This window comes from Cylas formicarius, unplaced genomic scaffold, assembly GCF_029955315.1.
Source record: "Cylas formicarius isolate icCylForm1 unplaced genomic scaffold, icCylForm1.1 PGA_scaffold_9__14_contigs__length_23061073, whole genome shotgun sequence".
In the NCBI taxonomy this organism is placed as follows: Eukaryota; Metazoa; Arthropoda; class Insecta; order Coleoptera; family Brentidae; genus Cylas; species Cylas formicarius.
Window position 1 is genome coordinate 12442550 of NW_026844365.1, and position 22107 is coordinate 12464656.

General features: G+C 40.0%; 6 protein-coding genes across 8 annotated transcripts; 5 read left to right on the forward strand and 1 right to left on the reverse strand.

The window, feature by feature from the left end:
• Window positions 1–1327: 1327 nt before the first annotated feature.
• Window positions 1328–4528, forward strand: LOC132707258 (heterochromatin protein 1-like). Its single transcript, XM_060679042.1, has 5 exons — window positions 1328–1634; window positions 1821–1886; window positions 3322–3576; window positions 3629–3900; window positions 4024–4528. Exons 1-5 carry the CDS (start codon window positions 1455–1457, stop codon window positions 4046–4048), a joined length of 798 nt encoding a protein of 265 aa, XP_060535025.1. The 5' UTR covers window positions 1328–1454; the 3' UTR covers window positions 4049–4528.
• A 394-nt stretch (window positions 4529–4922) lies between these two features.
• Window positions 4923–7838, reverse strand: LOC132706981 (actin-related protein 6). Of its 2 annotated transcripts, none has more exons than XM_060678580.1 (2): window positions 7720–7838; window positions 4923–6719 (listed from the first exon to the last, which is right to left on the reverse strand). In XM_060678580.1, exon 2 carries the CDS (start codon window positions 6664–6666, stop codon window positions 4978–4980), a length of 1689 nt encoding a protein of 562 aa, XP_060534563.1. In that variant the 5' UTR covers window positions 6667–6719; window positions 7720–7838; the 3' UTR covers window positions 4923–4977. The 2 variants fall into 2 exon arrangements, with proteins under 2 accessions (XP_060534563.1, XP_060534564.1); XM_060678581.1 differs by lacking the exon at window positions 7720–7838 and adding an exon at window positions 6770–6908.
• Window positions 7133–17249, forward strand: LOC132706978 (uncharacterized). Of its 2 annotated transcripts, XM_060678576.1 has the most exons (9): window positions 7133–7366; window positions 11899–12028; window positions 12081–12390; window positions 12475–12522; window positions 13746–14481; window positions 16009–16466; window positions 16526–16657; window positions 16712–17010; window positions 17061–17249. In XM_060678576.1, the coding sequence occupies exons 1-9, from the start codon at window positions 7266–7268 to the stop codon at window positions 17169–17171; spliced, it is 2325 nt and encodes a 774-aa protein (XP_060534559.1). In that variant the 5' UTR covers window positions 7133–7265; the 3' UTR covers window positions 17172–17249. The 2 variants fall into 2 exon arrangements, with proteins under 2 accessions (XP_060534559.1, XP_060534560.1); XM_060678577.1 differs by lacking the exon at window positions 12475–12522.
• On the forward strand, window positions 7392–9328 carry LOC132706980 (serine/threonine-protein kinase greatwall). Its single transcript, XM_060678579.1, has one exon. It carries the CDS (start codon window positions 7487–7489, stop codon window positions 9212–9214), a length of 1728 nt encoding a protein of 575 aa, XP_060534562.1. The 5' UTR covers window positions 7392–7486; the 3' UTR covers window positions 9215–9328.
• On the forward strand, window positions 9555–11348 carry LOC132707310 (mini-chromosome maintenance complex-binding protein). The gene has a single exon (XM_060679110.1). It carries the CDS (start codon window positions 9589–9591, stop codon window positions 11308–11310), a length of 1722 nt encoding a protein of 573 aa, XP_060535093.1. The 5' UTR covers window positions 9555–9588; the 3' UTR covers window positions 11311–11348.
• Window positions 17250–17479: 230 nt separating the features above from the next.
• On the forward strand, window positions 17480–22097 carry LOC132707371 (zinc finger protein 501-like). Its single transcript, XM_060679204.1, has 2 exons — window positions 17480–17693; window positions 20512–22097. The coding sequence occupies exon 2, from the start codon at window positions 20778–20780 to the stop codon at window positions 22080–22082; it is 1305 nt and encodes a 434-aa protein (XP_060535187.1). The 5' UTR covers window positions 17480–17693; window positions 20512–20777; the 3' UTR covers window positions 22083–22097.
• The last annotated feature ends 10 nt before the right edge of the window (window positions 22098–22107 follow it).

Consider the following 22107-nt stretch of genomic DNA (forward strand, 5'->3'; position numbering starts at 1 on the left):
ATTCAACATATCTGAGCAACAAGGGTAAATTTAAAAAGTGTAAAGTTACGGAAATTGTCATTTAACTCCTGGAGAGGCTGTTAGGGCAGTTTTTCTTGTTGAGGAGAACCGAAGCCACGTGACAAACTTGATAAACGTCCAACAACGTTTGCGTCTTAACGGCTATAAAACAGCTTCATGTTGCAAGCTGATCTCTGGGAGACGCGAAATGGTTACATTATCTTGGCAGGTTACAATTTTCTAGGGATGATATAAATCGGGGGCTCGAAGAATGATTCCAAAATCTGTTTATATGCCTCGGATGCATGGACCTGAAGAATGTCACCAGTGCAAATTTATCTAGAGGGACCGTTTTGTTGGAGGCTGGGAAAGCAAATTTTATAACGGACGCACAGAATTGCTCGCTGTACACGAAGGTATGTTAACCCCTAGTTGGTACATAAGAAAGATCGTTGAACCTCACGTAGTCCCTTATGGGCCTATATAAGCCCAATAGTTACCGAATACTTGCAGGAAGTTAACATTACTGGCATGAACTCGCCAGCAAGAAGCTCCGACTTAAATCCGATTGAGCAAGTCTGGGACTATTTGACATATCAGATTCAACAACATAAAAGACCATTTAGAACCACAGACCGAATTCAAAATATGTTTCTTCGAATATGAGAGGAAATGCCACATTGGTACATTTTTAGGCGTATGGAAGCAGTAATATGGCCTCGCGGAGAAAATGCAGGATATTAAACAGCTTACTTCGGCTTGATTTGGCTTATATGCTGCTGTTAAGACGTTAATTGAAAACTGGGCCGCTGGTAGACTGTACAACACACAGAAAAAAATTGGACCCCGACAACGTCGTCACCAAAAAAATTGAGAAATACGATACCTTCGGGGCTGTTAACTGTCACTAATAATTACTTGCTTGAAAAGAAATCATATTTCAAAGGCGGATCGGCATCTTCGTGAGGCAAAAAGTGTCAGACCCAAGTGACACCGGCCACGTTTTTAGGTCTACCAACACCATTTGGTGTCAATTGATTAACGTGCGGCCTGAAAAACGAAATTAAAATTTTTTTAAACTTTTTATAAATATTACGACGTTGTTAAGAAACGTAACTTGCTGAACGGGCTAGCACGTTATACACCCTTTACAAGGGAACCTCAAATAGCAAGAAAATTATTACAAAATCCAATGGCCAGCACCATCTATCGGAGAGTGACTTAATCACCTGCCTGTCCGTGGAATGATATAAAGAAAACTGCACCTTTGGGTTTCAGTGTTTGTCCAAAGATGTCGTGCCTATTAGAATATCATCCCGCAGCTAAATACTTTTGTTTTGTTGGTGTGATATTCTGTTGGTATCTTGGTCAGGTTTTGTTGATCGTAAGTGGCGTCTATAAAAAAATATATATATTAAGTTGTCCACCTACCGTTACCAATCCGAGAGGGAACGATGAAACGAAAAAGCAGCGCTAGAAAAAGTGGAAAATTGGATGATCCAAGCAACGGTGTTGCGCTTGAGCAAAATGATGACGCCGACGAGCCGCAGGACAAGAAAAGCAGGAAATCTGGCAAAGGAAAAAAAGCCAGAAACCAGGCAGACGGCACAAACAGTACGACTGAGACCAAAGAGGTACGCCGCTCTAGGTGGTTTTTGTTGTGTCTTAAATCTAATGTGAATTCATAGCTTCGAGGTGGTTATTGGTAGACTTTTTTTTTATTGATAGTGTAAACAGTTAAATAGGGGGAAAGGGTTTTTCGATCGCTGAACTGTTTAAAATGGGGTTGTAAAGTTTGTTTATTTTTTTATTTCCAATAGGAAGGCTCTCGAGACAATGCAGAAGCAGATCCATTGGCAGACTCAGATAATGATGCTGAGTATGAGGTAAGTTCCGCTTTAAAATATGGACCGGTGCTAATAACAGGGAAAAGCTATGAAATATTTATCAAATGTAATTAAAAATTTATATAGTGAATTTTCTATTCACCACTAGAAGGGGAATATGAAAAATCAGAGCCAGAGAAAATTGCAATGCTAGTTTTCCTTATTTCAGTTTTTTAAGCCCTACACACATCCATACATACAGAAAGACCAGTGTGGTAAACTTACTACTTTATTGAAATAATAAACGCAATAATTTTAAATTGAAACATGTGAAATCAGAATAATATGAAAATAGAAAGTAATTTTACCAATGGCCCTTTTATTTATTTATCCAAATTTTATTCAGTTTTCCCTTCGAAAATGTTTGGTTGCCCTCAAATGTCGCAGATAATTTAAAGTTTTTTAGCGCCGAATAATTATCAATATATGAACAATACCGTAACGCCACTGTGTTAAATCAGCCCCAAGTGATAGTTCCTTGCCTACGCCTCAATTAAAGGAGAGCGGCAAAATCGTCACATACCTTGAACCAACCATATGGATTCCTCTAGTTCGCTTCCCAAAAACCGAGTGAATTAATTATTTCGTAACAGTCTAAATTTAACAGTCTTCCTTATTTTTTTTGCAGCTTATTTTCTTCTTGTACTTCTCTTGGGTGACCTGATGGGGCAGCGTTTATCCTCGTACACAAGTTGGTATAATGTTGACTCTCCAACGCCAGACGTATATATACATTTTATCGATTTTTGAAGCTCCGAATATTAAGTTTTAGTGACGAAAAGCTTAAAGCTTTGAACATATTGAGAATAATAATTTTCCCATTTTTATAAAGTGCAGTTTGACAATCCATTTCTTAGCAACAAATTGAAAAACATCCATTTTAAACAACGAAGTTTGCCAACAACTGCCGGAAATTAACTATAAATCTAATTTTACACACTAAGACACTCTCGGGGCCCTTGAGAATTATCATATGTACAAGACTACTAAATTTTACAATTCCAAAATGATTCATAACTCACGCATTAAGAAACAGAGCAGAGAAGTCAGCAATTTTTAATTTCGGAAAGACGTATTTGTCACATTTTTTTCTCGCAGTGTTGGTTATTAGCATTATATTTACTCAATATGTTGGTAGTCAGGGAAAATTCATTCATTATTTTTTCAAATCTTTTAGAAGTCAATATTTTTAAAAGAATCCTTTGTTCCCCTAATTAAATTCTTGGATTTCACTTAAATCCTTCGTTGCGTTTGTAGGATTCTCAGATCTCTCTGATCAACTTTCATCACCAGGCATTGACATAATACATGCTCTGCCTTTTCATCACCCCAAGCACAAACATTAGCTCTTGCCTGAAGTGATTTTAATGCTTTTTTGCACAATGTTGGTGAGACTGGTACATGTAATCAGTACTAATATTCTCATTGGTCAAAGGTTGAAGCAATACTCAGCGATAAGACACTGAAAGGTGTGCATCACTATCTCATCCGATGGAAGGGGTACACAGAAGAAAGCGACACGTGGGAACCGGAGGACACCCTGGACTGCGCAGATCTCATAAAGGAATATAAAAACAAAAAGAACGATAAAACAAGCCTAAGGAAGACAGAGAAGAAGAAAAAAGAGAAGAAAGGCAAAGCGGCAGTTGAATTAGAGGAGGAGACTTGGGACGAAAACCAAGATTTTGAGGTAAATTACTGCGTTGGCGTTGAAAATTGTGTACATTAATTTATCCACGCAGGTCGATCGCATATTGGACGTCTATTTCCACAAGAACGGGAAGCGGGAATTCCTCGTTTCATGGAAGGGGTACCCCACGTCAGACAATACCTGGGAGCCTGAAGAGAACATGGACTGCAAGGATCTGATCAAAAAGTTCATGGACAAGGTGGAGCGGGCCAAAAAGGTTGACAACAAAGAGCTGAGAGTGCAGAGGAAACAGGTGCAGAGACTGGACTTCGCCATGCACCAAAGCGCCAGGCGACTCAGCAAACGGCACAGCGGAAAAGAGAGGTGAGGTTTCTTGTTGATTTTGTGGTGCTGGAATAAGGTCATTTGTGTTTAGCTGCTCACGATTTAGGAATGCAGCTCGTTCGTTGAACAAGACCTGTAATAATTAGGTGTTTGGCTTTTTAGGGTGCAGTACCATGACGCAGAATAAAGTCAAAGGCATCAAAAATTGGTACTAAGTATTTCATGCTGTACATAATTATAAGTGTTTTTCATTTAAAATTAAAGTTGATTTTTGTTATATATATATCTGGGCAGTATTTTCTTTATGCGTGGCGGTGTAAGACAGAGGACGCTGTTTTTTGCGACCACGCCAGATATCATTAAAGGGGACTATGTTCCGGTGTGCTTCCTTTATGAGGACCGCAATTGAAACGCTTACCTCGTTTTCCTAAATTTGAAAACGGCGTCTGGTTTGCATGCGGGTATTTAGTTATATTATCAATTAGTTATATAGATCTGAACTCCCCCGACGGAAAGCTATTTTTATTTATAAATTTTGTGCATCACACTCGTACTAGAAGTAGTTTCAGTACGAGAACAAAAAGTTTATTTCTATAAATTTAAGAAAGTTTCTTTTCTTCATATAAAAGTTAATGTAGATGGAAGTTTGTGTGTATTGAATAGTAATACAAGATTTTTAAAATACGATCTGTCGTTTTTTTTGCCTACAAAGACTTTTACAATATTTAATTGACCCTTAGGGACTGGCTTTCATTTTACTAGATTGAAGCCACACTGCAAAAATCTATCTGAATTTATCGTTTTAATAATGCTCCATCTCTAAAAAACGCCTGCTTTTAGATTACAATTTAAATACTGTAAAATGGATTTCATTGCCATTTCCCACAAGCCACACTTCACAAAACTGTTAACTGGTGCAAAAATAATGCTGAATTGTGGCTTAAGCAGGCAGAATGAATGAACTGCTCGAAGGTTGAAAGGTTGGTTTACAGCCAGCAGCGAATAGACTTCTAGCATCCTATAAACGAAATCAATTCTTTAGCAATTATTTGTGAATGTTTTATTTCAATTAATAACAGTATGGAAAAATTATCACTCATCACAAACAAACATATGCTATAGATACGAATCGGTACCGAACGGAAAAAGTTCCACCGACTGGGTCAAATCTTCGCCATCGCCCAGTTCTAAACTATCTGTTTCCCCAATGTCATTTTTTTTTCTACTACTTTTGGCATTTTCAACTTCCGAACTAGCAACGCTGTGTCGAGACATTTCTTCCGAGTTGTTACTAAACGCGTCTCCCTCTGGCGACCCGGAAGAGCTCGGCTCATCTAATAAATCCGGTTGCCTGAAACACGCCGCATCGCTTTGTTTCGATTCCAAACCGGAACCGTTGGGTTCCTGTTTACCAAATATACTCCTGGACTTGACTTTCTCCAGGTAACTGAAGGGCTCTTTCTTGATCTTTTGCTCTTTTTCTTCCAGGGAATTGTCAGTCATCCAATTATTAAACCTTTGTTGTATGATACTGGACCCCAGCTCTTCATACTCTTCTCTAGTCACGAGGAAGCTATTAAAATCTGCAGTTTTGAGCAATGCGTCACCACCTTGCCAACTGTATGTTACTGGATCATCTGGCTGATGGACATTAATCTGCCAAAGGTCCGGTAGCAATGAGCGCAGTTCGGCAAACATTCTTTCTTTGAAACCGGGAAAATTACAACTACCCCCTATTAATACTATGTTCCGTGCTAACTTTTCTTGGTGGTCTTTTGGGCAACTAAATATAGATTTCATGGCGGCTTCCGCCACTCCCATACTCTTCATACCAATATCGGACGGATGAAACAAAATTTCGGGTACCACAAAACGTTCATTGTTTAACCTCAATATTTGACAATTTTCATCTAGATTTTGACCCTCCTTCTCCACTTCTTGAATGAAACCCCTACGAATATTATTAAAATCAGGTAATACATAGTTCCGCATTATTCTATTATCATTAAATGGTTTTGATGCTTCCACCAATTCGTCTTTAATATCCATACACACATAACAAGTGTCCTCTTTCACTTGGTTAATAACATAAGTTTCTTCCATAACATTATACTGCCGATATGAAATAATATCCTTCAAATGGTTAGTTAAAAGTTTACCGCCAACATTCAGTCTTCTAATGCCCCTCAGATATTTATTACCATTTATGTATGGTATAATGTGAGTAAAACTGAATCCGGTATCCACTATAAGACATGACTCCTCCTTTCTTTTTCCTAACTCTTGAGTGTACCTTAGGCAAGCTAAATCCGTGGGATTTAGACGAAACAAGGACGCCACTTCATACTCTTCAAAAAAGATTTCATCTATGCAGTCCTGTATCGATTTGAAATTAAAAAGAGGCTGCGTTAAGACCACTGGATTGTCATTAATGGGGCACACGTTTCTACTAAACACATGATCCCAAATAGGCTTTTGAATTTCCCAACGGGTGACATAACCCCGCTCGCAAGGGAGTAGAAAATACAGGCCGGAACAATCTCTACATTCGTTAATTTGGCTGCCTATGAACAGTCGCTTCCGTTCCGACTTCGCTTTCATAATACAGTTCGGTACAATTACAGGTGTGTGATCTGTAGAATGACCTATTTTAATCGAATAGGCCCCGCTGTCTACTATAATAGCACTTAAATTGGCGATTTTAGGTTCTTTAGGTTGATCGGTGCTACCGCCACTACTGCGTCTTCTTTTGTATCTCTGAGTTTTATCAAAGTTTTTATTTGATTTAAGCTCCCAGTGCGACATTGTGGGTTAACAATAAAGGAACGTAGTGAAATTTCGTTAAAAAATAACCTCACCTAAAAGTAAACATAAACATTCAAAAAAAACAAAAAAAGTTCTATGCTACTTTGGCAACTACAAAAAATATACATTGGCATCACTGATTCAATATCAAACAAAATTAAAATTTTAGGCCATAGACAAATAGTCGTAGTAACACCAGCGCGATAAACATTTACATAAAACCCTCGACCTTTGAATTACTTCAAAACATTAATCGTACTTTCCGACCTATAGAAACGTAACTTTTCTCTACATTTATTACACTATCTCTCAAACTAAATCATGATCTTTAGCAAAAGTTCAAATGTATATCTCCCTTAGATGTGGTTATTAATAATTAATATATCTACATCTAGTTTAAACGTTTTAATATATCTAGGTTTAATAAGTAGTAACAGTAACACTTTCAGTCATTTTGCTTTTGATTATTAAAATGGGGTATAGATTTTTATGTCAAGCGGCAGTGCTGCCAAGACAAAAACCATGTAAAACATCTATTGTTTTTACGCTTAGTTTTGCCGAATAAATGCACGATAATGCATTAAAACAATAAAATTGTGATGATGTGCGAGTTCCAGAGGGATATTCTAGCACTAATAAGTTTAAAAACCAAAGAAGATATCCAGGAAACGGGTTGTTTGTTTACTAGAGTTTTCATAAGGTACGTAAAAGTCATCTGTCAAACATTTGCTAGGTTAGTTATTTAAATGAAAGGAACGTTGAAAATTTCGACGGAGAATTAAAATTATTTTCCGGGCGTACATAGATTAATAATTTCGAAATGTTCACGGAAGTGAGCGAAAGTGCGGGAAACACATCGACAAAACTGCCGAATATTCACGACTTTTACATAATTAAACCGATAAGCAGGGGTGCGTTTGGAAAAGTGTTTCTCGGCGCTAAAAAGACGAATATGGATGTGATGTATGCTATCAAAGTGATGAAAAAGACTGAGATGATTAACAAAAATATGGTAGGTCAAGTGGTGAACGAACGTAACGCCTTAGCTCTCACCAAAAGTCCATTTTGCGTGCACCTCTATTATTCGCTTCAAACGTCATCGTCGATATATTTAGTTATGGAATATATGGTTGGAGGGGACCTTAAATCGCTTTTGAGCGTCTACGGTTTCTTCGACGAATCTATGGCGTCGTTTTACGTGGCCGAAGTGTGTTTGGCTTTGCAATACTTGCACCGCCATAACATCATCCACCGCGACATTAAACCAGACAATATGCTGCTGTCCAAAGAGGGTCACGTGAAACTTACCGATTTTGGCTTATCGAAGGTGCACATATCGCGTGACTTGGAAATTGCCGACTTTGATAATTCGACCCCCAACCTTTGCACCCGCACTCCTGGACAACTTTTGAGTCTCACCTCGCATTTTAGTTTCGGCTCGGGCAATTCCAAATATCCCCGCGTTAGCAACAATAATGATCACAGTGAGTTTCTTCCAGACTCGTTTTCTAGCGAGATGGACAGTTCCGTTTTACATTTGAACCACACTTCCACGTTGGGCAAACACACAACATTGGAATTGAACTCCTCGATAGAAGTTAGCAAAAAATGCTTGCCGAATGTATCTGGTGTAATGTTCCTAACTGCTCAGAACGAGAGCAGCACCTACTATACGGCTACCTCGAGCTTGCATCTCGACGACAATGGTGCCGATAACGCGAACGTATCTTCTCCGTTAAGTCGTAAAATACCCAGCCGATTGGGCCTTTATTACAAAGGCCGCGATGAAAGGAAGAGAAAATGTAGATCCCCATCACCGAATCGCTCTACCAAGACTTATGTGAAAACGGGTCTCACCGGCGAAATGGAAATATTGCGGATCGATTCTGTCAGTCCACCGAAAGGCGTCACGTTTTCCACGCCCGTTTCGATTAACAAAAACGCCAAAGTAAAATCCACAAGGTTTGACTTGGTAAATGAAGACAAGGGTTTGGAAATGGAAAATCCTTGCAACGTCGTGAGCCCTATCGAATCGGATTTCATGACTCCAAAAACCCTGCACACCCCTTACAGAACCCCTAAGTCTGTTAAGCGGGGTCAGTGGAGTTCGGACCAGAGGATTCTGGGCACCCCCGATTATCTGGCCCCTGAATTACTGTTGCGCAAAGGTCATAATCACGCGGTCGATTGGTGGGCACTGGGGGTATGTTTCTACGAATTCGTCACCGGTATACCGCCGTTCAACGACGAAACGCCGCAACAAGTGTTCAAAAACATTTTGGAACGCAATATCGAGTGGCCCACCCAAGATGAGGCTTTGTCGGATTCCGTGGTCGACGCTATAGAAAGGCTGCTTACTCATGATGCGGATAAAAGACCCACGGCTACAGAAGTAATGGAAATGGACGCGTTCAAGCATATAGAGTGGGAGAATTTGTTGTTCATTACACCGCCATTTGTGCCCGACCCTGGTGACGTTACCGACACGGCCTACTTTCAAGCCAGGAACGAGCTGTTGAACTTTAATTTATCCAGTTTCGAGATGTGAACCACATTCGAAACGAGTCGCTGAATTGGCTGTGCATCAAACCGATATTTGATTTCGTAAATGTTAGAATAAGGCTTAATTTTAAGGTACCGTTTTTGTTATTCATATAGGAATCGATCCACTTTGGTTACATTAAAAATTATTAAGTAATAGTGACTTTTTTCATTAAATTTGCTACCCGAAAATTGTATTTGCCATCCAAAAGTTCAATTTCTTGTATGATTCTATTATTACTTTGGCCCGTCAGTTACGTCAGCATAAGGAGTCCGCAACCGAAGAAGAAGAATCGTTTTCGACATACAACCTTGCCGGTAGTCGTTTTCTATGGTTTAGCGCCAATTATAACCTACGAAACGAACATTTTGTAAATAATCATGGATTTTTTGAATTGCTCCGTGCAGCAATGGCTAGACAACGAAACGGAATATCTGAAAATTATACGGCGAGACGAAAATTGGGACCAAATACCGTTATTCAATGCCAACGAGCAGCATAGTTTTAAGGACGGAGCTCTTGTACGATTCAGAGGAATGGTACAAGATATGCATGGTCCCGAATATTATTTAGAAAAATTCGAGGTCGTCCATGAGACCGAGGGTAAAAAATACTTAAAAAGTGGCAAGTATTGCGACTTTGCCATTTCGGGCGAGAACGAGGAAGTTAATTTAGATAGCAACAGGAATGTTACCAGCGAACGACAAAAGTACGTTGTAATATCTACACCCGGGATTAACGAGTGGGTCGAACATTTGGAATATCAAAAGTACGTCATAAAAAGTCCGGAAATTGATTCAAGCAGCTTTAAAAAGAGACCACTTGAGGATGATGATATGGAAACTGATGAAACGACGTCCAATGTCAACGAGTGCCCGAAGAAATCGTCATTGGGCAAGCAACCCACGGATAATTCTGTAGCCATATCACAGGAGCACGTTTTAAATTTTCCGATACCCGGTTCTAGAGGAAAAACCTGCCATGTAAGGTTATACAGTGATTCGGAAAATGTAAAGTTAAACGACGTGTTTGAATTTGCCGGTTTTTTGAGCATGAATCCTTTTATTGAGTCAATATATGACAGGGATGATATCGAAAATCAAATGGAGATTCAAACGCATCACCCGCCATCTTCTTTAGTTCCGAGCATCCACGCCGTCCATTTCCGCAAGATGTTGCACAACAATCCCTTAGTAACTAATCAGGCGAGCCTCGATTCTTCACAAATGAACCTTATCAAGAAAAACTTGTTAGTAGTACTTAGCCAATTACTGATGGGCGATACCCTTGCGGCAGAATATTTGATTTGTCATTTGATATCTGAAATATATTCAAGGAGGCATTGCATGCCGCTGGGAAAATTCACCTTGAATATTTCGCAGGTGCCTGTGTTTCAACATAATAATTATGTCCCTGAGGTGTATACATTTTTAGAAATGTTGGTCCCCAAGAGTCTGTATTTGGCCATGACCTTGGAAAATATGAACAATCTTTCCTTCATTCCCAAGAAAGATTATGAATGCAACAGATTAACTAGCGGCCTCTTGCAGTTAAGCAAAAACACCATGGTTGTTTTAGATGAGACTAAATTAATGGAAGGCAAGCTGAATGCGAGCGGTATCCACAGCGTCAAAGCTATCGCCGAGGCTATTAAGAACCAAAGGGTCATCTATGATTTCAACTTCTATCCTTTGGAGTATGATTGCGACATCCCGTTTTTGATTTTCTCTGAAGGAAAATCGATGCTACCTTGTGATTACCAGATCGTTCTAACACCGGAAGAGTCGTGTTTAAACACGTTCCCTGAGATCTTGGAAGCGGCCCGACATTTCTTGAAACCAGACGTGCTAAACGACATAAGGACTTACCTGACGCGAGCTCGCCTCGCCGAATACGAAATTTCCGGCGGCGTTGAGGAACTGATACAAGAGGAGTTCGTGCAAATGAGACAAGAGGGGGCGGTGACGGCGGACGATCTGCACCACCTTTTGGTTTTGGCCCGCCTAATTTGCCTATCCGAAGGTAAAAACACGTTGGACAACGAGTGTTGGAAGAAAGCCTGCCAGTTGGAGAAACTCAGAAAGAGTCGACTCAAGAAATAGACCATTCATTGCAAGTTTTTGTATTTTGTTAAATAAATAATCGCATTGTACGCTTGTTTTTTTATATATGCGGTGGGATAAAACCTGGTGACCTTGGCCTATAATTTTTTCTTCCAGTGCCGTCCCCCAGCGGAGGTTGGCGACCATTTTTCTAAATGCGTCTTTGTCTTTTGCAACGCTACAATCATCTGAGTCCAGTCTTTGATGTTTCTTAGCCAGGATTTGATTGTAATCATTAATTCCCTTTCTTGACCTATTCTTCTTAACACTTCCTTATTAATAATTCTATCAGTCCAGGGTATTTCTGTGATACAGCCACATGTCAAAAGACTCTAGTTCATTGATGGTCTGAGCCTTGAGAGTCCAAGTCTCTACTCCATGCAGTAGTTGTGACCACACGTAGCACTCGATAAACTTTAATCTTGGTTTAGGGCATAGATTTTTGTCGCTGAATAGTGTTTTAAATCTTAAGAAAGACTGCGTCGCAATTTCGATTCTGATTATTTCGTGATATTCGTCTGGGTCTGAAGTTATGTAAGTTCCTAGATATTTATATTTTTCCTAATATTTGTATTTTTTCCCGGGCAGAAATAAAAACACTTTTTGCAACGAGTCTGTACCCGAATTGAGCGAACCCGAGGAACCTGACGAACCAATTCGGACCGAAGCTGCGCAAAAGGGCGACGACCAACCAACCGCTTGCGCAGCCAAGCTCGACGTAAGAGCGTTTTATAAAAACCTCTCGTCGCCGCTCACGGACGCTGTTTTAGAACGAACACGAGAGCTGCTACTGCTCAGCATCTCACACGGACACCGTATCGACAGACGAGCACGACAGTTTGAGAGACAGTCAAGATTCAAGCACCGTCAAAGAGATAAAGTTGTGTGACAGTGGCGCCGACCTCACAGAGTATGTCCGAACCGATTTCGAACAGGAGTGGCAACAGTTTTGGTCGCGGAACGGAGAGAAACTCATTTGGGAATCGTGGATAGCGAAGTACAGTGCCTACATCAACCCCAGTTACTTGGGTTACGGCGGCCAGAATATCGCTTTGGACGCGAGCCTGTTGATCTTGTCGGGTAATTGTATCCTTGCAATTGTGTGTGTTTGTGTGTTTTTGTAGTACTAAACCGTAAAAAGAGAAGTTTAATTTTAATTTCTAGGTAGCGACAGCGGCAACAAACAATCGAAATCAGATCATCAGTCATCAGGTACAGAAATAATGATAAATGATTGAAGCAATGCCCGCATAAACAAACCCTTCTGCCAGTGGGAAAAATAATGTTATGTTCATTATCACTGACTACGAGTTTCACAAACGATTTACCAACTAAATAATGAAGTATTCTATTAATAAAAGAGTGAAAAAACTTAAAACAATTTTTTAAAAGTTATTTAAATTTCACAGCATTAGGTGTTTCTGATTTCGCCCTAACTATTCTTGGATTTTTTTCTATGATCAATTGACTTGCAATAAAATTGTTTTTATTTTTGTCTCGTAAATGAATGAAATGAAATCATTGGCGCACATTTTTTGTCAATAATGTTTTATGTTGTCCACTTACTTCACTCGCCTAGTTGTGGCCAAAGCACGCGCATTATTACCACAGACAACAAGAAAGTATTTCGATTATATTTAAAAAGCGCTATTAAAGAAAATGACACCTTGCGTCTTTGGCATTTGCGCACGTATGTACTGGGTTTTCATGTATATTTTGACGCCCCGTACAGAGTTTACTAAAAGGGTTCGGTAGAAACTTTTATATAGAAATTGTATGTTTTTTCTCTATTATTTTCTGAACTTGACAAAACTTGATTTTGAAATAAGTAGAGTTTATTTACGTTGTTACATTGTTTGAATAAAAAAGAAAAATTAGTCATTAAGTTTTTAATCTTCCGAATAACGCATTTTTTAAACAAATTGTGTTTCTAGAAACTATAATTAGTCATCGTGACACTATTAATATGTGTCAGGACGCCATCTAAACTTGTAAACAATGTTTTCTTTTCTATTTCTGTTTTTAGAAAAAAAACATACAACTGTTATGTAAACAATTTTTGCATATCCCCTTTAATAAACTCTGTATTTAGGTGTCAAAATGAATGAATGTGTTTTTTTCAAGCTCCCAATTTCATATACTTCGGTGTGCTTTCACGGCCCGTAATGTCATTAATGAGTTTTTTCGGGCTGTTAGGCTGTGGTCTATTGGATTTGCCACCAAAGCAGCCATCCTCAGAGGATCGCTGACCAATAGATCACGGAATAACAGCCCGGAAAAACTCATTAATTGCCAATTTAATGTTATACATATTAAACTCTCTAAAGGTATATTCACGAGATCTAGGAACAAATTTGAAATGTGGCAAAAATGGTATCAATGTCCACGTATTCAGAGTTTGCTCATCGGCCGATCTAAACGTTCGACTTTTGCAGGCAGCAGCGGCAGCGGCGCGCCAATCAAATCAGACCTGTTCACGTTCGACGAGAAAGACATCAAAAGTTTCGAAACCAACCCGAAAATCACCATCCTAACGCGGCACCTATCCACTAGCGACGATAAACTGTGCAACGAAATTTCCGAAGGTTGGAACCCGCTGTCGCCGCTCAGCATCGACTGCGAAACCGAAGCGGAACGCTTGCTCAGCTCGCGGTGCGGATCTCACGCTAGCGGTTCCATGCGAACCGTCGATTCCATGACCAACGTGACCCGCATGACCGTCTCCTCGTTGGACATTAACAGTAGCTCGAGTTCCGACAGTTTTTCCTCCGTCAGCTCGGTGCAGAGTTCCGTCAGTTCGGAAGAATCCGGGGAGGAACACCAGAACCAGTGGAACCAGCTATGGCGCATGCATTACGAGCAAGAGTACATGTTGCACTACAATAAGTTTATGTCCGACGCCGGCACGATAGAGATAACGGAATTTTTACTGGACGACATAACCTCGACTACCGCACGAAAGCCGATAGCCGATTCGGAAACCGTAACTTCGCTCGGAACCTTGCTGGACACGCTAAGCATGACGGAAGGTAAAGAGTCGGCGGCGTCCGACCTAGAGGAAACGCGCGACGGCGAAGAAGTCGCCGAGATGATCGCGATGGGTTTGCCGACATCGTTCGGCGCCGCCGGATATCACAGGAGTAACCGGAATTCCGGTTTGAAGAGAAAAAGGTATTTCAAATTTATATAATCTGGACACGCCCCAACTTAAAAATTAACTACTGTAGGTACTTACCGTTTCCTCCGTTGAAATTTTCACACTTTTTCGAAACAAATCACATACACTTCATTCGCCGCACGGGAAAGTAGACATGTCGTTTTTAAAAGCAGAGCCTACTTCGTGACACCAAGACTTTTATATAATTAAATAATTATTTTTTGTTCGGCACACACTGTCAAAATTACATACCGAATAACGCACGAAATTGCAAAATTTGGTTTCAAATCGATGGAACAGAAACAACAGCGTATGCAGTCCGAGATTAAAGACCGTCGAAATTGAAAATTTTATAGTCCCGCAAGGTTTCTGGCATACAAAATTCAGGTTTCCACTTACCGAGAGTTTTCACGGGCACTTTTTTTAAAGATAAATCACTCGAAATGAATTCGCGCCTAGTGAAACTCGAACCGTTATTTTTATAAGATGATAGATATCGCAATAGTAACAATAATCTCGGTGTGAAGAGAAAACGATATAATCTGGACATGCGTCAACATGATAAATAAAATTCTGTGGGTACTTACCAGAATTTCGTCACTTGAAATCTTCAAACCCTTCACAGCACAAGTTACATACCCTTAATTTGCCCGAAACTAACATAGTTATGTCATATTTTTAAAAGCAAAGCCTACTTCTTGATTCTCCTTGCAAAGCCAACTACACGGTTATTACGGCCAAAATTGCATACCGAATAACGCACCAAATTGCAAAGTTTGGATTCAAATCGAAGAAGGTATATTTTTACGGGATTTTATTGGTCTCAAAAACAACAGCCAATATGCAGTCCGAGATTAAAAACTGTCGAAATATTTCGGGCATGCAAAATTCAAGTTTCCACTTGCCCAGAGATTTCACGGCCATTTTTAAACAGTTAAATCACTCGAAATTTATTCGCGCCGAGTAAAACTAGAACCGTCATTTTTGTAAAATGATAGCGCGATATCACAAGAGTAACAATAATCCCGGTTTGAAGGGAACACGATGTAATCTGGGCATGCGTCAACGTCCTAAATAAAGTTCAGTAGGTACTTACCAGAATTTCGTGTCGTCACATAAAATTTTCAAACTTTTCACAAAATAAAATCACATACGCTTAATTTGCCCCAAACGAAATTAAATATGGCATATTTTTAAAAGCAGCTTTTGTTGACTTTTATATTAAAAAGTTACTTTAACAACATTTTTAACAAAAGTTACGCGAAATGGATTTGCGGCCTGTAAAACTAGATCTGTCATTTTTAACACCAAAGCTTACTGCTCGATTCTGTGCCAAATTCACGGAACACTGTGGTCAAAATATAGAGCCCACTTCGTTCAATGTAGCAAAAACACTTAAACCTCTGCAGTTATCGCTTAAATGTCGAAAAAATATTTCTTTAATCGAATCGGCATTACCAAGTTTGGATACTTTAATTTTTTAGTAAAAGAAATATGCGTTTTGTTGGGCGTGTGTCCCGCAAATAAAAAATCATTTTCAGCGAATTAGAGAGGAGCGATAGTTTCGAAGCGGGTCGAAATAGGATCCATGCCGCTTTTAACCTAATCGGGGTGGAATTTAACGAATACGCCGGTTCTAAAATTACCGGCCAGGTCGATTACAAAATGAAGCACATCAGATTGCAAAACAGGCACTTGAAATTGACAAATAAACCGAAACATACATACTTCGACGACGAGGGTAACGCCGTTGAGGCGGAACCGGAAGAGCCCGAAATCGAGCACAGTATATTGTCGGACTGTTCGGATTATTCTGCCGGGGAAGAAACGTCGGCGGCTAAATCGGACGAGGTCAGGTGCGCGCCTGCCAAGAAGAAAAAGCGCAAAAAGAAGATCAGTTACCCACCGGAGATCAGGGAAAACGCCAAACTGAAAAAGTATTGGCACAGACGTTTTTCGCTGTTCAATAGGTTCGACGAGGGCATCAAGCTCGACGAAGGTTTCGTCGTCGATTTCGCAGCGGTGGCGTAAATATTTCAAGTTGGGTTTTTATTTTAGAAAGTTGGTACTCGGTCACTCCGGAGAAGGTAGCGCGACACGCGGCCGAGAGGTGTCGCTGCGACGTCATAGTTGACGCGTTCTGCGGCGCGGGCGGCAACGCGATCCAGTTTGCCATGACGTGCAACAAAGGTCGGTAATTTACGTAAAAGAGCGAGTAATTCGATAATTTAGGTTGCGTTATAGTTGTCGCGATCGATATCGACCCGAAGAAAATCGAACTCGCGAGGAATAACGCGAGAGTTTACAACGTAGAACATAAAATCGATTTTATTGTGGGCGATTTCTTTCACCTGGCCGATAATTTGAAAGCTGATGTCGTTTTCTTGAGCCCGCCGTGGGGCGGTCCGTCTTATTTGAACCAAAGCGTTTACGATTTGGAAGAAATGTTGCAACCAGTCGCATTCACGAAGCTGTACGAGACAGCGTTGAGGATTACTAGTAACGTCGCAGCGTTTTTACCGAGAAATAGCAATACATTTAAGGTACACACCGTTAAAAAAATTGTATTCAGCTGTTAATTTTTCTGTTTCAGTTGGCCGAAGTGACCGGTTCAGGTGGAAAAGTTGAAATTGAACAGGATTTCATAAATAACAAGTTAATCGCCATTACCGCTTATTATAACGATCTTATTAAGGAAAAATAATTTTTTTTCAGTTCTTTGTTTTGTCTTGTCTTGTGTTGCTATTTTATATAACCGGAAAATGGAGAAATAAATTCTTTCCCCGAGTTTTATCTGTTATTTTGCCTATCCGTAATATCCTGTAAGTTTGAGCAGGTTATCCGCCGAATTACGTCACGTATCACAGAATGGAGAACACGCAACAATCCTATAGCGCTAACCTCTCGGCGGCAACTTGCATCAGTGTAGCCAACGCACTGCGCCAAATTTTCGCGATTACGAAAATACATCGGATCCACATTTATTTACAGCTTTTCTTATTAACACGAATAATACGTTGCATAATGCAGTAAAATAACACTTCTGGAAATTTACGATCGCCATTGCCGAATTAGGGATTTTCGTGTTTTAACCAGACACAGCCAAGATGTTCTGATCATATTCTGACGTTGAAATCTCCGTGATAATAAAAAAATGTTTGTCGATATTTGGTGGGTGCTGCTGGAAAAAAGCCCGATTTATTCAAAATGAAGTGCAAGGTAAAAGGTAAGGTGTAACTGTATTTTTATCCTCCGTAGGATTAAGCGTAATTGACTTTGATATCGTAATGCGGTCATGAACGCGAGATATATTAGGCGTATAATCATTTAAATGCATTTAATCTGTTCGGCTGTTATTGTTCAGATTTGTAACCGACTCGAATAAAAATATATGTCCTTGATCTGTTCGCGATATCATTTGGATGCCAAAATAATGTCCTTTGTCCTGAAGCGATTAAAAATAGAACATATCGGCTTTGATGGGTTGTGTCGGAAATATGAATGATAGATTTTAAGGGGAACGTATTTTTGCTTCAGATTCGAATAGCTATTTGCATCGAGCAATAACATTTTTTTATCAATTTTTATGTTTTCGTCGAGCCCTTTTAGACCCTATTAAGAAAACATTTAGATAGCGGCTTTGGGGAAATGTAGGTTTGTTTATGTTTACGATTGTTAATATCTCTTATTACACCTTAGGTATATATGCTTTAGATAATGAGAGTGAAACAGATTACTAATTTTTATCTAGAAAAAAAGTCGAGCAATGAACGTTGCATGTTGATAGCTGATATAATATGAATTAAAAATAAGTATCGACTCCATGAGGTAAGCAACTTTGGGTCATTTTGTTTTGTTTGAATAAACACATCTTGTCGAAAACATTGCGGTAAACATTTAAGTTCATTTTTTGTATTTCATGGGACCAATCCATCGAAATTCTCCCAAGAAATGATTTTAATTAAGCAAGCTTAGTAATTTAACACTAGTGGCAATATGCTTCTCAAAATATTCAATTTTGCTATTATATTTTGTATGAATAGAAGTTATTTGCTGGTATATCATACAAGCATATTTGTCAATTAATAGTTTTGCAATATACTCCGGTTATAGTATAGTTCATACAATTGTATTTTTTTTTTATAAATAAAGGGATATTATTATTATATAGGATGCAGTGAGTGGCGCACCTATCCAGTCAGTGGAGTATAATTCTTTGAAATGATCGTAACGGCGACTTACCTGATAACGTTATTAATGTTTACTTTTCCATTTAAAATGATTTTGATTAGATTTAATGGTTATAACACAGTAAAGCAAACTATAATGAGTTATCCGCCGATATTTACTCGTAGTTCGCCTGTAATAGTATCTAGTATTTAGACGCAATTGCTGCCGCATACCGGAACCTCACTAATTAATAGAGAGTTTTCGTCGTAATGCAAAATTAAAACGATTAACCATAGAATTAATACATACTCCTAGAAGGCTGGTCACAAGAGTATAAAAGAGAAAGGACATACATGTGTTAGAATGCAATACAGATACAAAAGTCCACGCAGTGAAAAATCCATTATTTTAATTGTTTATTATAAATATAAATGAAGGAGTGAATTTGGCTATAAAACAATGTTTGAATATTTATAAAAAAGTTATTCTACATCCAAATAACATCGAATTCTGTAAACATTTTCTTCTTCAATGACATGTTCTACACATTTTTTCAGACTAAAGGCAGACATTGTTTCTACTTCACTTGTAATCAATTCTATTGCCCCAGGACTAAATTTCGGCGACGTGTTGTTTCTTCTTAAACTGGGTTTCAGCTGTCCCCATATCAGTTATATCGGATAAAAATTGCAGTGATATGGTCTACATTCTACTTCTTAAGAACTTATAATAACTGCTTCTTTGTGTAGGAATTTTCAAAATACATTTTCAAGCAAAAAAAATTCGAATGACTTTCTTAGTCGGTGATGAATTCGATGTTGCTCCGCTTGTGGAGAATGGTAGCTGGCGTTGTCCGTCACGACCATATTGGGAAGCAATTTATCAGAAAACCATGTCATTTTTTCGTGGTAGTCAACCTTTGCTTCTTTGGCATCTTTTCCAGAAAGCAACAAAGCGTTATCTACCCAACCAGCTTCAGAGCCCGCATGTAGTATGACAATTCATTTGTCCCGCGAAACTGGCACATTTAAATACATGATGGGGATGTTTTTAGCACAAATTTATTGGATTTGTCCCAAATATCTTGTCCTCCACTCCGAAATTCTTCTCGATTCTATCGTCATGTTGTGCAATCAAACAACCTATGCATTATAATATGAGGAATTTTAGGACCGATTTACAGTTACACAAAAAACGGTGTTTAACACAAGGTATTTTGGCAAATATACTTCCAACTGACAGTGGTGTTGCCAATAGTTGCTGAACTGAAAATGCTCTAGCATTGTATCTAGAAAATATATAAAAATATTATTTCTGATCTAGAGGGTTACTCAAACAAGCCTCAATTGAGTTAATATTAAAAATTTACGTAAAATGGGATTTTTTCCTTTTTTGGTGACAGTGCGAATATATTATAGACTTATTATTTAACAATTCCGCTCAAGCGCATATCAACCAAACTTCCATTCCTTTCTGTCTTTCTTCGTGAGGGATTTCTCGCTCTGCCAGACTTCTAGGAGCGTTAATCGATATTTGACAGATCGTAAAAAGAGCACCCGTACAATCCGCTTAATGTGAACGTTAAATCAAATTCGTTAGTAAAAAAATATAGATATTTTTTTGTGCTATATTTTTTTGCTTCGCTTAATTTCCTAAATTTTAAAAGATAATGATAAACGAAAGGTGCTACAAAATAATATTGTACCAAAACAAAAATGACAAAGTTGTCAAATAGCGGCCATCGGTAATGGCTTTGAAAAGACAACGAAAACTCTCTAGTAAACCTAGAGAGTAGCGCTTCCAAATCGAAATCAAAACGATCGAAACATTTACTCCGTATCGGTAACATTGGTTCAGGTATTAATATCTTGCAGGAGTGGTGACGGTCACACGGTCAACTAAACGGTTCTGGCACGCTGCAAAATGGACCTTCACGCATCACCATTAACTCTAGACTAATTTAGGCTATATCCTGGTGGTTGGGACATTATCTCGTACCTGTAACTTAGCACTTTAGTCGTAATTAGTTACCTCTTCGGTTTCGGGCGTTTAAAACTCCATACAATTTCTGCATGTAACCCACATACCCCTTTACGTACACGAGTCGATCTAGTCACGACCAATTGATAACCAAAACGATATGACGTTCTCGACGGACGACAAACCGCGCAAGTATCGCTGCGACGTATGCGACAAGCGCTTCCTGGGCACCAACGACCTAAAGAAACACAAAAGGGTGCATACCGACGAACGACCGTACGTATGCAACGAGTGCGGCGTCGGGTTCCGTCAGGGCGGTTCCCTGAAGAACCACATCGCTTGCAAACACTCGCCAGGACTGCAGAGCAAAGAGGTGTTCGTGTGCGAGTACTGCAACAAACACTTCCCGATAAAGGAAAGGTTGCGACTGCACCTGCGCGTCCACACAGGCGACCGTCCGTACGATTGTGACGTGTGCGACAAAAAGTTCGCGCGCGGCGGCCAGTTGGCGCAGCACATGCGCGTTCACACCAAAGACAAACCGTACGTTTGTCGTTTGTGCGACGCGAGCTTCACGTGCTCCGCCAACCTGAAGCTGCACATGAACCGACACCTCGACATACGTCAGTTCGTATGCGACATCTGCGGCAAATCGTTCTTCAGACGGGACGCGTTGAGGAAACACCTCAATTGTTACCACTCGAACGTGAAAGCGTTCCACTGCGACGTGTGCGACAAAGACTTCAAGGGACACCTGCAACAGCACATGAGAACGCACGTGAACGAAAAACCGCACGGCTGCGCGCACTGCGGCGCGAGGTTCGCGCAGAGATCGCACTTAACGGTCCATCAGAGGATACACAGCGGCGAGAAACCTTACCGCTGCCAGGTGTGCTGGAAAGCGTTCGCGCACTCTACCGCGCTCAAGCTCCACACCAGGAGGCACACCGGAGAAAAGCCGTTCCAGTGCGCAGTGTGTAACACGGGGTTCGCACAGCTACCGCACTTGAAGAAGCACATGGTATGCATCCACAAGAGTGACAAGCCGTACTGCTGCGGTTCGTGCAGGGGCTTCTACAAGACGAAGAGCGAGCTCGAGGGTCACGAGACGCGGTGCAAGCAAAAGAAAAAAGGCGATACGTCTAAAGGTCACGACCCGAAAGTAGAGCCGCCGATGTCTTTGCAAAAGATGCGGCTCCTGTTGGCCGTCTTGCTGAAGAAGATATCGACCAGGGAGCGACTCGACGAGCTGGGGTTCAACAAGAGGCTGATCGACGACATCCTGGTGGATTCGATCGAGAATTCGGGCAGGAAACCCTGCGCCGAGGACGGACTGTCGATTGCTGAAAAGTTAAAGAGGAACATCCAGATTTTGCTGGAGTGGACCGTGCCGGATTACTATATGGAGAAGTTTAAGACCGAGCAGAGGTCCACTGAAGAGTTGCTCGAAGAGTTGACCTCGTAGAGCGCTAGATAACTATATTAACCCA

Excerpts from the sequence above, each read along its gene's own strand:
- LOC132706980 (XM_060678579.1), top strand. The coding sequence starts at position 7,487 with ATGTTCACGGAAGTGAGCGAAAGTGCGGGAAACACATCGACAAAACTG.
- LOC132707310 (XM_060679110.1), top strand. The coding sequence starts at position 9,589 with ATGGATTTTTTGAATTGCTCCGTGCAGCAATGGCTAGACAACGAAACG.
- LOC132707258 (XM_060679042.1), top strand. The coding sequence starts at position 1,455 with ATGAAACGAAAAAGCAGCGCTAGAAAAAGTGGAAAATTGGATGATCCA. Across the intron at positions 1,635-1,820 it reads GTACGACTGAGACCAAAGAG|GAAGGCTCTCGAGACAATGC; the intron begins GTACGCCGCTCT and ends TATTTCCAATAG. Across the intron at positions 3,901-4,023 it reads CGGCACAGCGGAAAAGAGAG|GGTGCAGTACCATGACGCAG; the intron begins GTGAGGTTTCTT and ends TTGGCTTTTTAG.
- LOC132707371 (XM_060679204.1), top strand. The coding sequence starts at position 20,778 with ATGACGTTCTCGACGGACGACAAACCGCGCAAGTATCGCTGCGACGTA.
- LOC132706981 (XM_060678580.1), bottom strand. The coding sequence starts at position 6,666 with ATGTCGCACTGGGAGCTTAAATCAAATAAAAACTTTGATAAAACTCAG.
- LOC132706978 (XM_060678576.1), top strand. The coding sequence starts at position 7,266 with ATGATGTGCGAGTTCCAGAGGGATATTCTAGCACTAATAAGTTTAAAA. Across the intron at positions 14,482-16,008 it reads TCCGGTTTGAAGAGAAAAAG|CGAATTAGAGAGGAGCGATA; the intron begins GTATTTCAAATT and ends AATCATTTTCAG. Across the intron at positions 16,658-16,711 it reads TGCCATGACGTGCAACAAAG|TTGTCGCGATCGATATCGAC; the intron begins GTCGGTAATTTA and ends GTTGCGTTATAG.